Below are 22,200 nucleotides of genomic sequence, written 5' to 3' on the forward strand. Positions count from 1 at the left end.
TGAATCTGACAAGTAACTTGTAACTTAAGTTACCTAGAAATGTGGTAGAGCAAAAATCTTAATGTGGAATAATGTTTGCTAATTTACTTTTTTTTTTATTAACAGTCTAATTCTGCAAAGTAATAAGCTACTAAAGTCGTCAAAAAAAGATATTATATTTGCCTCTGAAATGTAGTGGAGTATGAAATCGCAGAAAATACAAATAACTAGAAAAAGCATTTCCAAAAAGATAATGCACTGTGAACGCTTCGGCGCTGAAAGGATTTTCCAGTCAAAGCCGAAAAAAGCTGGACTGCTTTCTGCTGAAATAGCCCAAACGAAATTTTGCTTCCTCATATAGTGGTGAGTTTAGGCAAACTTCATTGCCAGTTAAAAAACTTTAGAGGCAGAAACTTTCACAGGCAATTATGTGATGTCATTGATGATGATGATGATGATGATGTCATTAATTTAAAAACGTAAGCAAATCTTAAAAAGTATTAAAGAACCGTATACAACCAATGATGAACGCTTTGAAATTTGAACGGTTTTTCTAGCTGCATGTAAGTAGTTAAGAACGGTCGGAAGACGGAGGTCGTAATAATTATAATGATTATGATAATAAAGATTACGATATCATTGCTTCAGCATTCACAGTAGATAAGTTAAATTAAAAGTACCTGAAACTGGTAGGTTATAGTTTGTAGTCTGTAAAGAATAATTTACCAAAATCTACAAAACATACCTCAAAAGCTTAAACGGTTCATCAAAGTAAATATAAACTCAGAGTTCTCCGGATTATTGGTGCAACTCTGAACGCACCGTGTGTTTGTTGGTCCTCCAGTATCCCACAATGCACCGCTGCTGTGCTTCGTGTCCACGTCAAACCTGACAGCCATCGCCGCCACGGCTGAGCCGATAATGGCTGCAGTTGAGGTGGCAGTCTCGGGGCGTCTGTGTTTCTTCAACTGGGATTAAACGGGTGAAATAGCACTCTCACCCATCGCAGAGCACACGGACTTTAACATAAGGCTGCCGTCGAAGGAACTAGCTGTCTGCGTGTGAGAAAATGTCCCGTAGCTCGCTTGTCTCGCTTAAATTCCGCAGCCAAACGATCAGCTGTTATTAGCCGGGGTCTGTGGTAAATGAGCGCTATTCAGTCTGACTTTGTTCGGAAGATTAAAGTATTATTGTTTTTGTTTTTTTTACGGTTATTGTGTCTCTTTGGTTTCGAGATCACATGTAAAGCTGAATGACCGACACACTTCTGTCACTTGTCGAGTCGAAGCTAGGCTAGCGCCCCACGTCCTCTTCGGCCCTGCTTTGTTTTTGTTTGCTTTTTTAGCTCCCCCGAGGATGTCATCGTGGCTGGAGGGACTGGGCTCCGGCCTCGGCCAGTCTCTAGGCCAGGTCAGCGGAAGTCTGACGTCTTTCACCGGGCAAATATCAAACTTCACCAAGGACATGTTACTGGAAGGAGTGGAAGAAGTAGGGGGTAAGCCTGTGTTCTTGTTCTTATGCTTTTGTTGGCCAAATGATCGTTTTTGGTTGCAGATATTTCGATACTCTGGAACGTTCATTTGCAATTAGGCCCATAACTATTTAAATAGCGACACAATGTCCGTCATCACTATGCAACAATCAAAATGTTCTCACACTAAATGTAGACTCAGCTTTTACGTGATCTTGTCAAAAACATCGTGAATGGTTTTGGGATGTCCACCATTTTTTTTTATATAGACTCCAACTTTAGGGGCTCAAAAATAATTAGACAAACGATCCAGCCATTGTCTGCTGCTTATCCAGAGTTTGGTTGCAGTGGCAGCAGGCCTGTCACGGTGGGCCAGATATACTTTTCTCCCCAGCAGCACTTTCCAATTGCTTCTGGGGCACCCAGAGGTGTTCCTATGGCAGATGAGACATCTGGAAGCACTTCAAGTGGGAAGCAAACTGTCACCTACTAACCATCATAATTACAAAATAAATGTTGTGTTTCCATACTGCACATCATTTGCAGTCAGTGACGTTTGAAACAAACAGATATCACTAGATGCTGAGTATCTTCCCTTATGAAGCTAATAAATAATATAATTTTAATTCATAAATATTAATGCAATACTCCGGACAATATCTTAAATAAATGAAATAATACTACACTTACTAAGAGTCAACTAAATATTTGTTCTTAGGATTACTGTAGCACACTCTGCTGTCATCATGGGAGGGCAGGCTTAAAGAAAATAAGCCATTACCCTATGTAACGAAAGCTTGGCTCACAGAAATCTTTTATTACCTCAAAAAGAACTTTTAGTATTGTCACTAATGACACACATTAGAAGCATCTAGAACCTGGGAAATAGTCATAAAGGGTGTAATTGGCTTATTGTAATTTAGGATCTGAACAGCTAGGAATTATAACAATACCTACATTTACCTTAAAAACTCAAGTTTACAAGGTACATGTCGGCAAAATTTATAAAATTATATATGATATGTAATAGTCCTGCTGCCTTTTCACAAATGTAAAGTGTAGTTGTAGCTGTTATGGTTGTTTCATAGGGCAGCGGCTAACAAGTATTTATCTTATGAGTTAATAAATAGTTCATTAACCCAGGAATAACTTGGTCAATACGATATCAGAAATGGTTAAAAGTACCCAACCCAGATTTATTAAGCCTGCTATCAAGACAAAAAAATCATTTGCAGAAAGAACCAACTGAATGTTCAATAAAAAAACATTCATTAGTTTCAGTGAAGTGTACTTATGACATCAAAGTCAATATGTGTGTTATGGTGCAGGTGTCTAATTAGAGTGATAATAAGGCCAAGATCACACCCATTAAAATAAGCTAGTCATTACTCATTTTACAATAAAGTTAAAATACAATTTCTAACATGAGAACTGGCCACCAGATTGTATGTTTCCATATAAAAGACAACAAGAAACAGGTCTAGTAAAAAAAAAAAGAAAAAAAACTTTGACTATTTGCTGATGCACTGAATTGACCTATAGACGCTGCTGCTTTTTTGGTCTATTGATTTAAGGAAAATCTGGTTCTCAGATAATTACTGGACATACTGCGGACTCCCTTTATAAGAGCTGCTGTCTCGACTGTTGCATGAAAAGACTGATGGCGTTTTGGATTCAGTTAGTTTCATCAGCATTGAATAAAAATACCTCTTTGAATCATAAACCTAATAATTTTATAGCTTTGCAAAGGTTTTGGCCAGTCTTCTTCTTTTCCTTTCGGCTGTTCCCTTTCAGGGGTTGCCACAGCGAATTGTGTGCGTCCATCTAACCCTGTCCTCTGCATTGTCAGTTTAATTTAAATGCATTGTGGCCTCAGATAAGCAATATTGTCCTAGTACCAGTCTTTAAAGCACATAGCAGAGGAGGAAGGCTACACAGTTTGCAGTTTCTGCTGCTTTGTGCCTCAGGCTAACTGGATTGTGCAGATGGCAAACTACCACTAAACACCTTCTTCCTTCTAAGTCTGCTATATCACAGCAGTTTTCCTGCTGAGATCACTTTACTGTACAGTGCCAGAGCATTCTCTTCTAAAAGTAAAACTACTTGGGTAAACATTCAAGATGCTCTGATAGGTACTAGCTGCTTTTGTTTTTGGTTATTTAATCGTTATTGCTCCAGTAGATGTTGTTCTGTTTGTGTGTGTGCCTCATGCATATGGGGCTTCTTCTTCTATGTCTGCCATTATTTGCTTGTATTGAGTTTGTCAGCTGTAAGTCAAACAATGGATCAGTTTGGGACACATACTTTGGTTGGATGTAACGTTTCCAAATGTTATTGCTGCATCTGCCTGTTTAAATGTAGATACCATTTCCATCTAGAGAAATGTTTTCCTTTTGAGCTAAGCTAAAGTTTTTTTCAGTGTAAAATCTCAGTCTCACATTCTCAGACACCTAACTCACTTGTTCATGGTCAGCAGAGCTTTAGGAGACACCCTGATAGTAACATAGATTATCCATTGTTTTCCAGTTTGGAATAGACAGTTCTTCATAGTCACATATGGTTGATTTCATCCATCTATCTTTTACCACTTGTGCTGTTCAGGATCGTGCGGGCTGAAGCCCATCCTAGCTGCCACTGTGTGAGAGGCAGGGTACACCCTGGACAGGTCGCTAGTTGGTAAACCCAGAGACTTACACAGACAGACAACCATTCACACTCACATTTACACCTATGAGCAAGTTAGTGTCACCTTGTTAACCTAACATGCATGTGTTTAGACTGTAGGAGGAAACCAGAGACCTGGAGGAAACATACACAAGCATGTGGAAAACATGCGAACGCCACACGGAGGCCACAGCCAGCTGTAGTTCCAAGCCAAAGAACTTTTAGCTGTGAAGTGGCAGCAATAACCACTGCCCACGCTGAATTCAATAACTTGTTGAACAAAATAATTTTTTTTTTTATTATTGTTGTTATTTTTAATAAAATGTTATGATTCTCACTGATTTGAGTGACTAGTTTTGGTATTACCCATAACCATGACATAGGCGTAGGTTTGCATTCATACATTTTTTATAAAGTTAATTAAAATACAATTGTTGAAGAGCTTATATCAAAAGTGCGGCATCACATTTTCCCAATTAAATCCAAAAGCACCATCACTAAAACAAACAGATTATACATGATAAAGCACTGACGCTAAGAGAACTTTGGACAGAGGTCTCCAGCTCACAGCTCCAGCAAAAAGTATGAATTCTTATCAATGCGCTGGGAGGATGAGGTCAGCTGAGAAGCATTCTGCATACCAGTCCCCAACCCCATCAAGGAAGGTTTTATATAGAGACAATGTTGCCTGGAACTGGGTTGTTTTCATGCCTACGTTCAGTTTCGATAGTAACAAATGTTATTAGCTGAGTTTCATTAGGCTGCTAAAGATCAAATAGCTCTGACAAGATCTCTAAAAATGCTGGCCTGCTCAACGTGTGTGTGTTTGTGCGTGGGTTTGTATGAACAGCAGAGTGACAGTTCTCATGTTCTCAGACCCTTTCAAAGGCCTGTTGAAGGGTTAAGAATTGGTTTTAGAGTTAAAATTTGGTTTAGGTTAGTGCTGTGTGCCATATTTGACAAACCTGAAGAGCATTTCTAATGTTGAAGTTCATCTTAGCAAAAATCTGAATAAAAGCCAAACACATCTTTATGATTCATTTACTGTGTTTATGTGAAAAATGCAGTGCCCTTTTGACTATTGTATATTTTCCTACTAACATGAATAATAAAGTATGAATAACATTCTCATTTTTTGTTTAAAATGTGTGTTTTCTTCCTGTGTAACTTCAGATGCCACTACAGAACTGCAGGTATCCAATTCCAAGTTGGCTGAAGTGGAAAGTGCATTTGCCACACAGAAATCTGAGGTTAGATTCTTTGTTCGCTTACTCAGAACCAAATATAAAACTGTGGACCCTATCACATCACACCAGGCTACGACCTGGTAAAAAGTGTAACCGTTAATATTAACAATGGCTTTTTTCCATTCATGTGTCCCAGAAATGAACAACACCAGGGCCATGTAACTGACACAGTTGAAACGTCATTGATATTAATTGCACTTGTTTTTTGGCAAGTGAAATGTCTCAGGTGAAAAATGCCTAAAAACCCAAATGGTCCAGATCTACGGTGTAACTCAATTGGACCCTAAAATGTCTGCACCTAAATACGGCATGAAAAACCATTCCACCAAATATTGTGTATCATCACTTGTTTAGCCAGCACAGAGACTCAAGGAGCAACGACTATGAAATGTGACTATGGCTTCATATGACTATTATTGTCAGTGTTGATTAATGATAAATTTACCATTTTTTGGTGTTGTTAAAAGTCACTGAATTTTTATCACTTTGTCACAGTAACATTTTCTATTATAGAAGATGAAGAAAAGCAAAGTAATATATATAAATATACAGATTTAAACACCTGGTAAATCTTTAACATCTTTGCTTTATAAAAATGACTAGATGATTATTTAAATTACTGCAGTTAAAATGTGTATTGATTGGCTGATGCTTGGACTGCTTCTTTGAGATGTACACCTGACCTTCCTGTAAAAGGGACAAGAATGGAGTTACGATCCTGCATGCATCCATGTGATTGACATCCTCCCTTTTCTCTCTGTTGCAGTACGACAGATTAAGAAAGCTCCATGCAGAGCTTGAGGAAAAGCTTGAGGCATCAGAGATCCAAATTAAACAGCAGTCTGTGGAATACAGAACTCTTCTGCAACAAAAGGATGTACGTATATTTCTGTTCACAAAGAAGGCATGTAGCTGTTGAAGAACATGTCCTCTAACTGGAATAACCGCATTTATGGACAGTCCAACATCAGCATGCACCCACTATGAAACACAATACAATGGTGCTTAAATATATAGAAATGTGTCATTCAGTGAACTCACCCCTTGTTGTCTATGCAGTACCTAGTGAGTAACATTTCTCAATGTTAACTGTTAAAGAATTGGAGGATTTAAATATGTATAGTTCATGATAATAAAATACTGAGAGATGGCAGATAAATCTCAGTACACAAAGGCCAGAAAAAACCAATATTGGCAACAGTATGACAGGACACAGTTTGCCAAGTAAAAACTCCATCATGCAAATAAGCAGACATAAACAAAAAAACAAATGCCACAACCTTCTCTCGGTCCGAGCTCTTTTCAAATGGACTGACACATGGAAAACTGTCCTGTGAATCTTAAATTCAAAATGAGTAGATATTATTAAAACAAATATCAGTTTTATCATTTAAAACATTATTTTTATACTATTTACACTTAAATACTCATCCTCTTGTTGTTTACATTTCGCACAGCACAACTTTCCTGGAAATGGGCTTCTTATAAAAATACATAACTCCACATATACCAACTTAGTCGTGTTAGAAACATAGTTTGCTATATTTGAAATAATGAACATGCACAGTTTTATGTTCAGAAAGTACATGTTTAGTAATAAATGTAAGGATAAATGATTAAAAACTGATGTATTAGAGAAGTTAAGATTTATGTACAGTTTGTTCCTGTGTATATGTTAGGTTGAGTATTAGAATGCATATAAGCATCTGGGGGTAAAATGGTACTATGGGTTTTTTTTTTCTTTGCCAGGTGGAGATCAGTCACCTTAAAGCTCGCCAAAGTGCACTCCACGAAGAAGTCCAGAAGCTGCAACAGTCAGCGCAGTCTGCCTCCGCTGGCCCTGCACTGCTGCCTGTCACCACTACTTCCTCAATCACTACCTCCTCTTCTGCTTCCTCCTTCCTGTCACGGCCTTCAGGGTCCCACCAGGGTTTTCACGGTGACGAAGTGGACCTAAGCGATGTCATCTGGTCGCAGCAGGAGATCAATAGGCTGTCAACAGAAGTCATGCGTCTGGAGGCCGAGGTGGCACACTGGAAGCGAATGTCTCAGGTAAAACAAAGAGGATTTTGTTGTTTTAAGAGAACTCAATTGTGTGTGATTCAGATTTGAAGGACTTTCTCTGTAACCACTTGGACATTGTGATGCCATATGAAAAACAGTGTTTCTGGTGAGATGTTACTTAAGTGAGTTGTAATTTGCGTAATCCCTAAACTCTATCTTTAAAAACAAACTGTAAGAAATTCAGAACTCCACAGTGCTCATATCAACCAATATGTGTATTGTTGAGCAGACTTATTTACTTTTTTTATTTCAGGCATCAGCAGCAGCAGGATCTGGTAACAGTGACCAGGGTGACATTGTCAAACTTCAAAGGACTATTAAGGTAATTAATAAAGCTTTTTATTGTTGTGAGAAAACAAATTCAGTTTTATAGTAGAATGCAAACCTTCCTAAATTTCAATGAGTCTGACACCGTAACCTCGATGGAACAGGAGCTGCGAGAAGAGATGAGTCGTGAGGTGGATGAACACCAGCATGAACTGGCAGCTGTGCAGGATGCCCAGAGGCAGAAGTTGGCAGACATCACCCGGAGACACAGAGAGGAGCTTGCGGAGTATGAAGAGAGGATAGAGGAGTTGGAGGAACAAATTCAGAGTGGTTAGCTTCAGTTTGACATTTGTTACTTTAACCATGGACATCAATATTAAAGAGGTTTGATTTCCACTTTGGTCAGCATTCACCAATGTTGCTAAGTGCATTTGAATATTTGCATTGGGATATATACTGTTTTAGGTACGGCTTCTCTCTACCACTACAACTGTTTCTACTCAGTTACAACACACAAAATGAAAGCCCTCCCCTGCATCCTTTTTTCCAGGTGGTGGACAAACCAGTTCCCCATCAGATCCTTCCATACTGCCTGAACTCCAGAAAACTATACTGTCCCAGCAGGAAGCAGCAGAGCAGCGGGAGAAGCAACTCGCTGAGCTTTCTGCCAGCCTGGAGGAGGCACAAAGGAAACAGGCTTCGCTGCAGCTTGAAAGGAATGATGCCCAGGAAGAAAACGCTGAACTGCTGCAGAATTACACGCGGCTACAGGCTTCTGTCACCGAGCTCCAGACACGGGTGCAAGAACAGGAAGGAAAGGCTTTCCAAAAAGCCCAGCTAGATCATGAGATCCACACATTAAGAAATAACTTAATAGGTATACTGTTATTGTTTTGGTTTGTATTGATTATAGTAAATTAATACCGGGTGTCATCTGCATAAATAAAGCTCCTAATGCGAAAGGAATAAGGAATTCAACACATGAAAGTCATAAGAACCCTGTTTATGAACTAAAAGTGTCTGCTTTCCAGCTGCAGAAAAGGAAATAGAGAGACTGAAAAACCTAACAGAGGTGAGTTTTACTAGGTCATTAACTATATTATACACATACATTTATACCGTATCCTGTGGTAGATTTTTCTTTCTACTTTTACTCCTTTATTTACTTTTACCCTTTCCACAAATCAGACAGAGCCAAAGGAGGAAGTTGAGGAAGTTGAGCATGCAGACATCTTGGAGCTGAACACCATTATTGGGACATTGAGACAAGAAAAGGAGGTCCTCGAACAAGAGAAGGTTCTGATGCAATCTGATGCAAAAATTTAGAAAGCTAGAGGTTCCTTTATTACTTTATGTCCTGCTTATATGTCACTTGTGACAATTGCAATTCAAACATAAAACACAGTAATATTTTCGTAATGGTTTCATATACTTGAGAGTAAAATAATAATCCCTTTAACTGTAATGGTTAGTTGTTCTTACTGATTTCTGTTATAATTGTGTTGTATTAAATGCGACAATGTGGGCAGTTGCATCTGAATCTGTCCAATTCCTGAAGTGTAAGTCAGTATTTCTGTTTTCTCCTTACAGTTCCAATTGCAAGAAAGACTAAAAATGACGGAGGAACAAATGGATAGTAGCAACAATGAAGCGGAGTCTGGAGAGTCACTTGAGGCTCTGATGGTAGAGCTGGAGAGGAGAGAAAAGGCCTTGAGAGCAACTGAAGAGGAACGGGACACACTGATGTGTGAGCTGGAGGAGCTAGACCAGCAAAACCAAGAAGCAACAAAGGTGTGACTCACTCTGTTATTTTCTTGTTGGTATTATGTTTTAATACCAATATATTTTTTTTTTATTTTCATGTGCATGGTTTTAGTTCATAGAAAAATATTATGAAAATGCACATCGTTTTTTTACTCTTTCAAATCAAATAATAAATATGATATTAATAATAAAATATTAAGAATTGGAAATTGGAAAATATGCAGGAGCCCTTCACATACCTGCACATCAATGGGAAATGTATAATACTGTATTGACTTAATTTTTATTTTTTCTCTCTAGCACATGATCTCAGTGAAGGAGCAGCTCTCAGGACAGCTAAAGGAGGCTGAGGCAAAGCTGACAAGACTGGCCGCAGAACTCAACACAACCAAAGAACAGAAAAAGACGCTGGAACAAGAGCTGGAGACCCAAAAAGAGAAAATAAGCCAGAGTGCTTTCACTCTAAATGACCTCCACATGAGCAAGCAGCAGTTGGAACGGACAGTGAGTGAACTGAAAGACAAACTGGGACATGCGCAGGAGCAGAACAGGGAGTCGCGTAGAGAAATCACAGAGCTGAAGAAGATTTTGCAGGAGGGAGAGGAGCGATTGTCTTTTGCCAAAGCAGAGCTGGATCAAGCAAGGGAGAGAGGAGGTGAAGCCCTGGGAACGGAAGAGGAGTTGGCAGAGAAGGAGCGCGAGTTGTCAGACCTTAGAAGAGAATTGAATGAGTTGAGGAGCTCTCAGGAGAAGGTGATGTCCGAGGACTATGAGTTGAAGATGGAGAACAAGAAATTGAAAGCAGAGTGTGAGCAGGCTCTGGGTAAAGTTGATGAACTAACCAAGCAGATGAAGGAAAGCCAGGCTGCTCTGAACAGGACATTACGAGAAAAGGACACTCGTATCGAAGCTTTGAAACTAGAGAAAACTCAGATAGACACTGAGTTGAGGCAGGCTGAGAGGACACTGGCAGAACAGGCAAAACAGTACCAGCAGACGATAAATGAGTTGACTCGAGCCCGCTCTATGGATGCTTCGGCTTTACAGACGGAGCATGAGCGCACCATCAAGCTCAACCAGGAGAAGGACATGGAAATAGCTCAGCTGAAGAGAGACATTGAGCAGATAGCATCTGATCACAGAGACACCAATGAGATGCTTTCAATCACAGTTGCAGGGCAGAAGCAGCTGACAGATCTGCTGCAGGAGAAGGATGTATTCATGGACACTCTAAAACAAAATGCTGCTGAGTTACAGATGGAGTTGGAGAACAGACTCTCTACTGCAACCAAAGAAGCCGAAGATCTCAGACAGGCACTAGAGGAGAAGGATAAGCAGCTGGGATTTATGAAGGAGGACAACAGCCATTTGAAAGAGGAGATCGATCGCCTCAGGGATCAACAGAGCCGGCCGCAACCTCTGGCTGAACCCAGGACTCTGGACATCATAACGGAGCTGGAGACAGAAATCACCCAGCTTAAGTCCTCTAGGAACAACCTTGAAGAGGAGGTCCACAAACTGAGGAAAACTTTGGAGGAGCAGCAGGCCTCCCTCCTTCTCTCGCAGCAGTCCCTTCAGGCTCAGCAGAGTGAGCTGGAACAGGCTCATGCTCGCCATCAGCAAACCACACTTAACTATGACAGACTCATCCAGGCCAGAGATGAAGAGATTGCCCGGCTCCAGCTCAGTGAGAGTCGGGGTCGTGCTGACTCGCCACCTGTGCAGGGAGAAGTCATCCTGCAGGAAGACAAGACCCAGACCCTTAATCAGGAGAATGGCCATGAGAAGCATGACCTGTCTAAAGTAGAAATTGAGAAGCTAGTGAGGGGTATCAAGGAGAAGGAGACTGAGATCTCTCAACTGAATGAGAAGAACCTCTCGCTGACCAGACAGCTTGACCAGCTGGTGGTGTCTCGCGATGAAGTGGGCAAACTTTCGCAGATGATTGTGCAGAAGGATCTGGAGATCCAGGCGCTTCATGCCAGAGTCTCCATGGGTGGTGGGGCTGGACACAGTCAGGATGTCATGTTCCTACAGCAGCAGCTGCAAGCATACGCCGTGGAGAGAGAACAAGTGCTGGCTGTGCTTAATGAGAAGACGAGAGAGAACAGCCAGCTTCGCTCCGACCATCACCGCCTCATGGACATTATGGCAGGGAAGGAGGCCGCATTGTTGAAGCTTCAGCAAGAGAATCAACGCCTCTCCAACATGAGTGATCCCTCAGGAAGCCAAGAAATGTTCAAGGAGACCATCCAGAACCTGTCCCGCATCATCAGGGAAAAGGACATTGAGATTGATGCTCTAACCCAGAAGTGCCAAACTCTGGTGACCGTGCTGCAGTCCTCAGGAGGAGAGTCTGGTGCTGGGTTGGGCGGCGTCAGTAGCAACCAGTTTGAAGAGCTGTTGCACGAGAGGGACACACTGAAGGGACAGGTGAAGAAGATGGAGGAGTGGAAGCAGCAAGTGATCACAACAGTCAGAAACATGCAGCATGAGTCGGCTCAACTGCAGGAGGAGCTGATCAAACTACAGGGTCAGGTCTCTGCTGACAGCGACAGTAGCTCCAAGCTTTCAGTGGACTATGCTCGACTGATTCAGAGCTACGAGCAAAAGGAGAAGAGACTGGGAAGTCTGAGTCAGGAACTCGCTCATGTCCAGCAGACCATCACTCAGCTCAGCACCACCAAGGATGTCCTTATGGGTAAACTGGACAGTGTAGCACAGACTCCTGATGTTGCAGTTGCTCGGTCTAGTGGACCTTCTCTTAAAACTGAGGCACCAAGCCACCAGATGTTTTTACCTGCAAACAATGAAACGTTGCAGGGAGAACTTGTACAATTGCGAGCTCAGTTAGCTGAGAGAGAAACCATGATCAAGACTCTTCAGGAGAACAACCACCGGCTCTCGAACTCAGCTTCTGCCTCAGAGAGTGAGCAGAGAAGTCAGGCCGAGGAGGTTCGGCAGATCAGAGAGCGGTTGGAAGCCCTGCAGAGATCTGTGAGGGAGAAAGACCTGCTAATCAAAACCAAAGGTGACCAACTACTTCAGGTCAGCGAGGCACTTCGTAACCGTGAGAATGACAACGAGGTGCTGAAGCAGGCTGTGACCAACCTTAAAGAGCGTGCACTTATTCTGGAGATGGATGTGAAGAAGCTGAAAGAGGAGAATGAGTTGGTGGCTGCACGCTCTCGGGAGAAAGAGTCAGAGTTCAGAGCACTGCAGGAAACCAACATGCAGGTTTCCCTCCTGCTGAGAGAGAAGGAGTTTGAGCTGAGTGCAATGAGCGAGAAATATGCAACTGTGGAGAGGATGCTCAAGGACAAAGAACAGGTCGGTTGATACGAAGACTTCAGAATTATCCCTTTTTTGTGTTTGTGTGTGTGTGTGTGTGTTACTAAGGAAAATTATATTTTTGAGTCTCTCAATTGAATACATGTTTGTAATCCAATTTATCTCTATGGCATTTCCAGGGTGAGTGGTATGTTCATGATTTAGAGTGGGAGCAGTGGTCCGCTTTTGTTTATTTTTTGTGCATTGAGATTTCTAATTTCATCTCTCTGTTGTGACACAGGGTAAGTCTGGTGAGCTGAATCAGCTTCTAAATGAACTGAAGTCCATGCAAGAGAAAGCTGTTGCATTCCAGCAGGAGAGGGATCAGGTGATGATGGCACTCAAGCAGAAACAAATGGAGACAACGGCAGTACAGACGGAGGTAGGAAGGTTATATTTTAATAATTTACCTTTTGCATACGTGTTTGCTCACTGCTGACTTGTTTGATGTGCAAGCTAAAAATACCAAATCATTTGTACCCTTGCGCCTTTCATTACTGTGTCCCCGTGTTTTATTAGTAGCTCAAAGTAGAAAATACTGGCTTCATCTTTCACATTTAGTTTTCTGCACTGGTCTGGGAGAAAACACACAAATAAATTGACCCCTCAGCATGTTGTTCACCTTGCAAATTGACCAAAGGCTTCTCTTTTGTTCACAGCTGCAGCATACAAGGGATAAAGAACAGCGCCTCAACTTGGAGCTGGAAAGGTTGCGCAATCACCTGCTGGACATCGAGGACTCCTACACTAGAGAGGCCCTCGCTGCAGAAGACCGGGAGACTGAACTTCGCAGGAGGGTGGCGATGCTGGCAACATCATCGAGTGCTGTTGAGAATGCCAGGTTAGCATAAACAATAAATCTGTGGTCTGCGTATTTAGTGTGATGTGAAGTACAACAAATTCGTATTAAATAGAACACTATAGATGTGTTTTAGACCCTCACACATTGTACCCTTGTATCATGTGGCCATTCGTTGGAAGGCTTTTCAGAAAAAGCTACAATATTACGGCTGCATTTTCTTCTGGACTTGTCTTTATGTTTTTATGTGGATCAAATATCAAGGTTACCAATTTATCCTAATTTGCTGCAAACATCCATTTGGACTAGAGGAGGAACAGATTATGTTTTGTTGGTCAAAGGTCATCTGTCATCATTCTTTATTACACAATATTGCAGGACGCCTTGAGGGAATTATTTCAAATTGACACAAGCATCCACTTGTACTCAAGGGTACAAGTAAGGCTCCATCCATCCCATTCTTCAGAATGCAGCATCACAGTAGTGCCTTTTTGAAATGTCTTCCAACAGGTCCCAATGACTTCATTTAGATTACATCTTAATGGTAAAAAGTTAAAGTCACAATAAACTTAAATCCACCCCATTCTCAGTAATGTTACTGTATATCTTAGAATTGCCTGTAGAGAATTTCATCAGGTCTGGCTTCCACTTGGGCTCATGGATGAACTAGAATATGACTCACATGGACAGATAAGCATGCAAACTGCAACCTGACTGGTTCAGAAAAGCATACAACTGCTACACAATAACTCTAGTTTTCTGTGATCTGGTATTACAATGAGCCACATAAGTCTTTGGTGTCAGTGGTTGGGCACTTTCATTTTGACCCCAATGACAATATTATGTCTGGTTAAAGCGTAGTGTTACGCATATGACACAATGTCCTGGATTATGACATATGGTGTCTCTCAGTCAGCTTCCTCTTCTGCTTCTATTCTGGTTCCAGATCTCTTACTTACAGGGCAAATCTACAGTTTGTTCATCAATTAAAATTGGACATAAAGAACAGCTATGACTACAGATTTGCATGGTTCTGTCGTTTTTAAGTAGTTGTTTTTTTTGTTTTTGTTTTTCATTTTAGTGTTTTAAATAATTTGAACATTTTAAACATGTTCCTGTATTTTATTTTGTGTAAATTACTAAAATTAAAATTGTGCACTAAAGTCCACGTTTCTTTTAAAGTCAAGCCACATTTGAACCGAGTTACGCAGATTTTGTCAAAACCAAAAGCAAACGTAAGTTTAGTCACTGTCTATTCGGTTTGCTTGTACTCTGCCTCAGTCAACAGGCCAGTATGCAGGTAGAGTCTCTGCAAGAGCAGTTAAGCGGAGTGGTGAGGCAGAGGGACGATGCACTGGCACAACTCCGAACCTCCCAGGAGCAGGTCAACCAGTATGCAGTGTCGCTCTCCAACCTGCAGATGGTGCTAGAGCAGTTCCAAGAAGGCAAGTCAGCTGCTTTGACTGTTCACATTAAGAGGAACATACAACATTTGATATTAAATGTAGTAATAATAATAATAATAATTTTGACCTTTCTTTCCACTTCAGAGGAGAAGACCATGTACTCAGCAGAGCTAGACAAACTCAGGAGGGAGAAGGACGAGTGGAGGAGGAAAGCTCAGCAGATGGAAGACCAAGCATCTGCACTCCAGGTAAACCAGCAATCAAAAACTACTACATTCCCTTTTGTGTGTGTGTGTGTGTGTGTGTGTGTGTGTGTGTGTGTGTGTGTGTGTGTGTGTGTGTGTGTGTGTGTGTGTGTGTGTGTGTGTGTGTGTGTGTGTGTGTGTGTGTGTGTGTGTGTGTGTGTGTGTGTGTGTGTGTGTGTGTGTGTGTGTGTGTGTGTGTGTGTGTGTGTGTGTGTGTGTGTGTGTGTGTGTGTGTGTGTGTGTGTGTGTGTGTGTGTGTGTGTGTCAACAGCAAGACCTCAAACTGGATATTCCTTTCATGCCGAAATGTTATGACAGTTAATATTGAATTGGAATGAAAACCATTTCAACTGACCGCTCTATAATGGCTTTATGTGCTCTGTCAGATAAACCTTGATGAGGCCAACGCAGCTCTTGATTCCGCGTCCCGTCTCACAGATCAGCTCGATCTGAAGGAGGAACAACTTGAAGATATGAAAAAACAAGGTGAGATGCAGCTACGTGTTTTTTTTCTGCAGGTCTGAACACTTTTTTTTTCCACCTCTACAAATGAAAAAGATTGGATTGTCTGAAAAAATATATAAAATTACAGAATATATATTGGATTGTCTGTAACTGTCTACTTTTACACCAAAATTCATGCGTCTTCATGAGATTGTAATAAAATAAATGTATTTAAAGCTGTTTTATGATACCACAGATCTACTCTACAACATTCATCCAACATGTCAAAGCAGGGACCTGCCAACCTTCTTTGGCTTTCTCTGGCTCCTTTTGAACATTCTCTTCTTTTTTCTCTCTCCCGGGCTCATATTTCTGATTTAATGTCCTTATCATAGACTGGATAGCATACAGTGAAACTCAGATCACCCTGAAATAACTGTATAATTCTCCTGTATTATGTTTTAATGTCATACTCAGCAGATTTCTCTCTTATCACGCTCTGATATGGGAGTTACATCAGAGCAAATTCTCAGACTATTTTTTTTCCACTACTCTCTGACCGATGTTCAGACATTGTATAAACGTGTTATAAGCTATATGTTTACTTTACAAACCTACGTCCTATGAAAAATCTACACAGTCTATTCATAGTTTATAGATTAACTGTGAGAATGTGAGGTAAATGTGTCTCTCATGTGTTACAGTATGAGCCGCAGATTTCGTAAAGTTTTTTTTCTTATGGGAACCAGGAACTGCATATCTCCTTATTTATTTTGATCAACGTGAACCAAAAACAAAAGTTTCCATATTCTATTGAATATTTTCAGTGGAGCCTTACACATTTTTCTTTTGTTTTAGAGAAAGATCAAGGACATTTCTGAATCAGAGCAAAGGAAATGTGGTTGTAAATTGAAACAGGTTCCGTATGATCTTTATAGTGCAGTAGACTTTTTTTTTAATTTTTTTTTTAACCCAGATGGTTCGAAGCTGTAAGCGTTTAAATTGTCCATTTGATTGGATGCTTACTGCATATGTGTGACTTGAATATGTTATATACCTGAGAGGTACAAGCTTGGACTAAAGGGATATGACCTGTTTGTGTGTGTGTGTGTGTTTGTGTGTTGCAGTGGATGTGAGACAGGAGATGTTGGAGGAGGCACAGAGAAAACTGATGCTCCTCCTGAACAGCACAGAGGGAAAAATTGACAAGTAAGTTCAGTCCTGTTTGGGTCAAACCATATATTTTATTGGGCTCAATACAATTAAGTTCTTATTTGGTTTTTATTACCCAGTCGTAAATTTCCAAAGCCATAACAATTTTGGCAGTTTTTCACTGTCAAAATAAACTGAATGATTTAGTATTAATGGGATATTTATTTCTTTATCTGGAGCTACATAAAACCATTGACAGCTGAATTACTAGCTGAAAGCTGAAAACAAGGCTGTTTTTCTCAGCTCCGGGAAAGTAACATTTTGAAGACACATGGTTTTCACAGAGCATCAACAAGAGGTAGATTCACAATCCTGTAAAATATTGGAACTGTAAGAAATAATGGTTAGTTTGTTTGTTCCCCCCCCAAAAAAAACTAAAGTAAAGCAATATTCAAATTCATACAATTTAAGTTAATTTATTTCACGCTGCTGTATTAAAAACTGGGTGGAGGTCACTTCCCCTAAAACTTGAATTACATCATGCCCTATTATTCATGTTCTGTTTCCAGAGTCCTGATGCGTAACCTGTTTTTGGGATACTTCCACACACCTAAAACCAAACGTGCTGATGTGCTGAAGCTCATGGGAAGTGTTCTGGGACTGAACCGAGAAGACATTGATAAGGTGAGATATCGCTGACTCGAATTCAATCCATTCATTTGCCAAAACAGTGATATATTTATGTGTTCAGGCATTTAGATGGCACAGTCGAACATATTCAGGCCCCATTCACTTTTTGCACTTTTTTAATGTCCATAAATGTGCACACTGTAACCTGCAATGACGGTGAAGTGAAACCTTTTGTTTGTTTGCAAAATAATGGAAATCAAAAACACAAGACCATGAATTCAGTAATTATTTACAGCTCCAAAGTTCCTTGGGTAGGTCTGTGCAGGCTTATCACACCTGGATTTGGGCAATTTATCCCGTTCTTCCTGACCGATCCTCTCAAGTTCCATCAGAGTGGAGGAGATGTGTTTGCAAACTTGCATCCACAGATTTTCTCTGTGGTTTAGGTCTGTGCTTTGGTTGGATCAATTGATAACAGTCGGAGTCGCCTTGAGGCCACTTCATCATTGTCTTGGCTGTTTGCTTTGGATTATTGTCATACTGCAAAATGAACCATCACCCAGTCTCTGCTCTCTTGAAGAGCAGGTTTACATGAAGAACTTCTCTCTGTCCTAAGTAAACAAGACCTCTAAAGCACCTTGAGAGCTCACGAATAACTAACACTTCATGTATTATTTTGGAAAACGCAGAAAAACATATTGTTTTTTTATAGACGACAAATATGGGAAAAACCCTTATGTAGTCTTACTTAGTGTCAAATGTACAGTTATTTTCCTCTGCAGTGTTTCTGAAACAGCTAAATAAACACTGTTCTGGTCTCAACAAAAAGTGAAACCTATATCATGGGCTCCATAGAGCTGGAATTCATTCAAGCTTTCACTTTGACAATTTTTCTGATGCAATAACCAACAACAGTGCAACTAAGGATTAATATTCACATTTTTGTCTGGTGTAACATTTGATTTTAGTTAAATACTGTCACAGCTCACTCTGACTTCAGTTTTTAAAAGTCTAATTACTTAAACATGGCCTTCAGAGAAAAACGGTGAACTGCAAAACCCAAAACAGTTACTTTTAACTCTAGCAGCCCCTGAAAATCCTCTCTGAGCTCAGCCCTGAAGAAGAAAGCATTTCCTTATGCAAATCCTTGGGCAGGAGCCCTGTGGGACTCCATCCAGCATTTCTCGAGTATATTACCCAACACTCCTACAGGAAAACAAATACAGGGGCAAATATGATTACAACTCCGGAGAAGACCAATTTTTATTGCAGTGGAGATTGTTCCACTTTCTTTTTTTTTCATCTATCCCTTATGTTCTGTTAATGCTATTTAAATGTTCCACTCAAGTGGTGTTCAAGCCGGCCAAATGTCCCACATAACCAGCCGAATTTGTAGAATGTGCTGTGCCTGTTAAACCCAAAGCCGCTATCCATACACTACAGTATATACAGTACGGGGTCAATCCAGCTGAATCCTGCCAGGCAAATGAGGCTGATGATTAGGGAGTGTGAATGATAAAGCCACATGTTTCTAAAAGCAGTGTGTGCTGTCGGCAAAGAATCAAGGTGCCTTTGTACGAGTTTAACTAGTAAGTGGGTGCACAAAATAATTTTCCAGAAAGCAGTGGCAAGAAGAGAGGAAACCAAGAGCAGTTGTAACGAAAATATTCTGACCACTTCTTGGAAAAAAGAAGAAGGGGAAAAAAAGAGCCTGAATTTACAGCATAAGACTGTACTGTGTACTGTACTTGTCTTTTTGATCGGTTATGTAAGGGTTAATAACTTGTTTATGCGCTTCATCATAAAATATTAGGGGTCGGTGATTTGAAAGCTTAAATCCTTCTGAGAATCCCATAATCTTTGTCTGCCTCCTGTCTGCAGTTGTTGGAGGAGGACGGACGGCACGGTGTTACTGGATGGGTGTCAAGCTGGCTGGGAGGCAGAGGAGCACAGAGTGTCCCAAACACTCCGCAGAGACCCACCAGTGGCCAAGGACTCAACTCAGTAAGAAACGGCACAAGTTTTAACACCTACACTTTCGATGTTGTCTATATATTCAAACCTGAACAGTCGATCACAGATGAGTGCGCACGCCATAGGTGAAAGACAGCTTTGTGTTGGATAATGTACAAGTATGACACTTCAAGCAATGGGACATTATTTACAGAGTCCTTATGAAGACAGAACAGAATATGCACTTCTCCAACTGCAAAAGAATAAAATATTGAATGGCCAGATGACCTTTTGGGGCAAAAAACAACCTTATTAAAAAATTGCCAAACATCATAAAGCAGTTTTTGTCAAATGCTTGCTATGCAAGGTAGATGGCTACCTGCTAAACCATAAGTACGGGATACTTTAAATGTCAGATTCAAATGTGTGATAATAGTAATGACTCTTCTTTTGTTAATGTGTACCACTCAAAATTGAATCCCCCAGAATTTTAATTCATGCAGCGATTATCTTATGCAGGGACACACAGTTATGGCAGCAGAGTAGCTGCGTATATTTACTCTGCGTGGATCATGTCAGTATTTTAGCATTTTCCTGTTTTTTTTGTCGTTGCAGTCCTTCTCTGAGATGTTTGTAAAGTTTCTAGAGATAGAGTCGACCCCTTCGCTTCCCGCACCAAAGCTTCCCGTTCATGACATTAAGCCTCTGAGTGCCCCGCCTTTGAGAAAAACCACCAGTGCTGTTTCCAGCGCCCCCGCAGGTAAACAGCACCTTTGGGAAAAACCTCTGCCAGGATATTTCTTTGACAGGAAGTGTTGATTATCTTCTATCCCCACACACACATCCTATTTGTATTAAGTGTAAGCCTCTTGCCTCACAGGAGCTGCAGCAGCCAGCAAGCGAGCCGGTGAGTCCAATCCTTTCCTGGCCCCTCGCTCTGCAGCAGTGCCACTGCTGGCTGGTTCCAGCTCTGGCAGCTCAGGAGGTCACCTGTTGATGAAGCCCATCTCAGATGCCCTGCCCACCTTCACACCTGTGCCAATCTCAGCTGATGCCAGCGCTGGAGCTGTGCTCAAAGACTTGTTAAAGCAATGATCTGTTCCGTAACTCGTGCCAGTTAGACGTGTTAATTCATCCAGCATGAGTTTTACACTACACAGACTGAGAGGTTTGAGGAGGTCTGCTACATATTGCTGCTCTTTTTTATTGTCTCCAAAAAACAGATACAAATTCATAGACAAAATACTTCCTTGTCTGGGAGGGAATTCAAACAAGTTTTTTTTTTTTCTTTTTTCGAATAAGTTCTACTTGGTAATAGTGTTCTATGCAACAGACTCTCCCTTTACATAAGTGTTTCCCATCCAACAATACTCTTTTTGACTCTTTTGGACCTTCTGACTTTGATTTCGACCCACGAGTTTCAAATGGTCAATGAAATGACTCCACGTGCACAAAATGGTGCAAGATGATAACGTTTTCAACTTGTGGGTCACTCAGAGTGAGAGCAACAAGGTATATTCTCATAGAAGCTGTTTAGGTTATGAGCTACACTTTGATTCTTATTTGTCGCACCAGTTCTGAAAACAAGTGACCTTGTAAACTCGCTGCGTGCAGTATGACAGACGTAGGTTAGGCCTAAGAAACATCTCGTTCAGTTTGCTTACTTTAATTCGCATTGCACATGTTTTGATGTCCAACGTTTTCTTTTCAACAATGCAGTCGATTGTTCCCAACTTACCTAAAAACTCTGTGGTAGCATCAGGCTGAGTGGAGATTTATGTGGTTCACTACATCTGTTAAAACCATAACGACATTGTTGCTAAATCTTGTGTTTTCCAGATGTCAAGACTGTGATATGCAAGAAGCGTTGTAATTGTAAGAAGCTGCAACTGCTGATTGTGGCCAATCAGAAGCTTGAGACTCTTATGTATAAGTAAAATACTATTATATAGTTATATATATGTAAATTGGTGGCATTTTTCCTATTTATAGGCACTCTGGAAGGTCAGGAAGTCAAGTGCCTGCCTTTTTGCTAATTAGATAGTTGTAAAATCAGGATTGTAAATGATAATAGAAAATTATATATTTACAAAATGTAAAAACTGCACATTTACAAATGTTTTAATTGACCACAATACAAATTAAGCCACTGTTGGTTTAAATTTGGTCAGTGTCCACAGGTAGAAAAACATCCTGTTTTGATCTAGTGACCCAGCAGTAATATAAATACATCATCAACACTGGGCCATGAAAACTGAATACTATCATACCTACCCCACACTGGGTAAATTGTTAACCTAGTGATTTGTTTTTGTGTGTGTGTGTGTGTGTGAGTGAGTGTGTGTAGAGCTGGCTGATCTTAACACGAGCTGCTCTACATTTTAGTCTAGGCACCAATCGGCCTCTGCAGAAGGAATGTTTCAGGGTTTCTCCATGTGTGTTGAAAAAAGTGTATAAACAGCAAATCTTTAGTGTGAAAGAAATTTTTATAAATGTTCAATCCGAAACTGTTGGGTTAAGCAGGGCTTGGATTTAACAGAGGTTACTACACATGTCTTAATTGGAATTTCAAATCAAATAAAGGTACTTCTGATCCCTTACTCATGTTCGTTTTGTCATTTCTTTCCTCCTTAGTGCAGCAGCCTTGCAAATGTGGACTAAAGCGTGGAAATCTTGCTTCGGCTGCACTAGATGTGCGATATCGTTCAGTTGTGTGAGAAGGGGGCGTTTACATGTTTGGGAAAACAGACACCCCCTGTGCATACTTGATACCTTTTTGCCCCCC

General features: G+C 40.7%; 1 protein-coding gene across 1 annotated transcript; it reads left to right on the forward strand.

The window, feature by feature from the left end:
* The first annotated feature begins 850 nt into the window (after positions 1 to 850).
* On the forward strand, positions 851 to 22,015 carry trip11 (thyroid hormone receptor interactor 11). The gene is made up of 21 exons (XM_067478732.1): positions 851 to 1,474; positions 5,288 to 5,364; positions 6,128 to 6,238; positions 7,111 to 7,413; positions 7,679 to 7,747; positions 7,857 to 8,022; positions 8,243 to 8,569; positions 8,724 to 8,764; positions 8,881 to 8,988; positions 9,283 to 9,483; positions 9,757 to 12,786; positions 13,028 to 13,168; positions 13,446 to 13,627; positions 14,867 to 15,030; positions 15,136 to 15,239; positions 15,623 to 15,722; positions 16,808 to 16,889; positions 17,402 to 17,516; positions 19,344 to 19,466; positions 20,031 to 20,175; positions 20,296 to 22,015. The coding sequence occupies exons 1-21, from the start codon at positions 1,336 to 1,338 to the stop codon at positions 20,508 to 20,510; spliced, it is 5,943 nt and encodes a 1,980-aa protein (XP_067334833.1). The 5' UTR covers positions 851 to 1,335; the 3' UTR covers positions 20,511 to 22,015.
* The last annotated feature ends 185 nt before the right edge of the window (positions 22,016 to 22,200 follow it).

The sequence above is a fragment of the Channa argus genome, chromosome 16 (genome assembly GCF_033026475.1).
Source record: "Channa argus isolate prfri chromosome 16, Channa argus male v1.0, whole genome shotgun sequence".
Taxonomy (NCBI): domain Eukaryota; kingdom Metazoa; phylum Chordata; class Actinopteri; order Anabantiformes; family Channidae; genus Channa; species Channa argus.

Bases quoted from the DNA above. Each gene is read 5' to 3' on its own strand.
- trip11 (XM_067478732.1), top strand. From the start codon at position 1,336: ATGTCATCGTGGCTGGAGGGACTGGGCTCCGGCCTCGGCCAGTCTCTA. The intron at 5,365-6,127 runs GTTAGATTCTTT...TCTCTGTTGCAG, and splicing joins TTGCCACACAGAAATCTGAG to TACGACAGATTAAGAAAGCT. The intron at 19,467-20,030 runs GTAAGAAACGGC...TTGTCGTTGCAG, and splicing joins GTGGCCAAGGACTCAACTCA to TCCTTCTCTGAGATGTTTGT.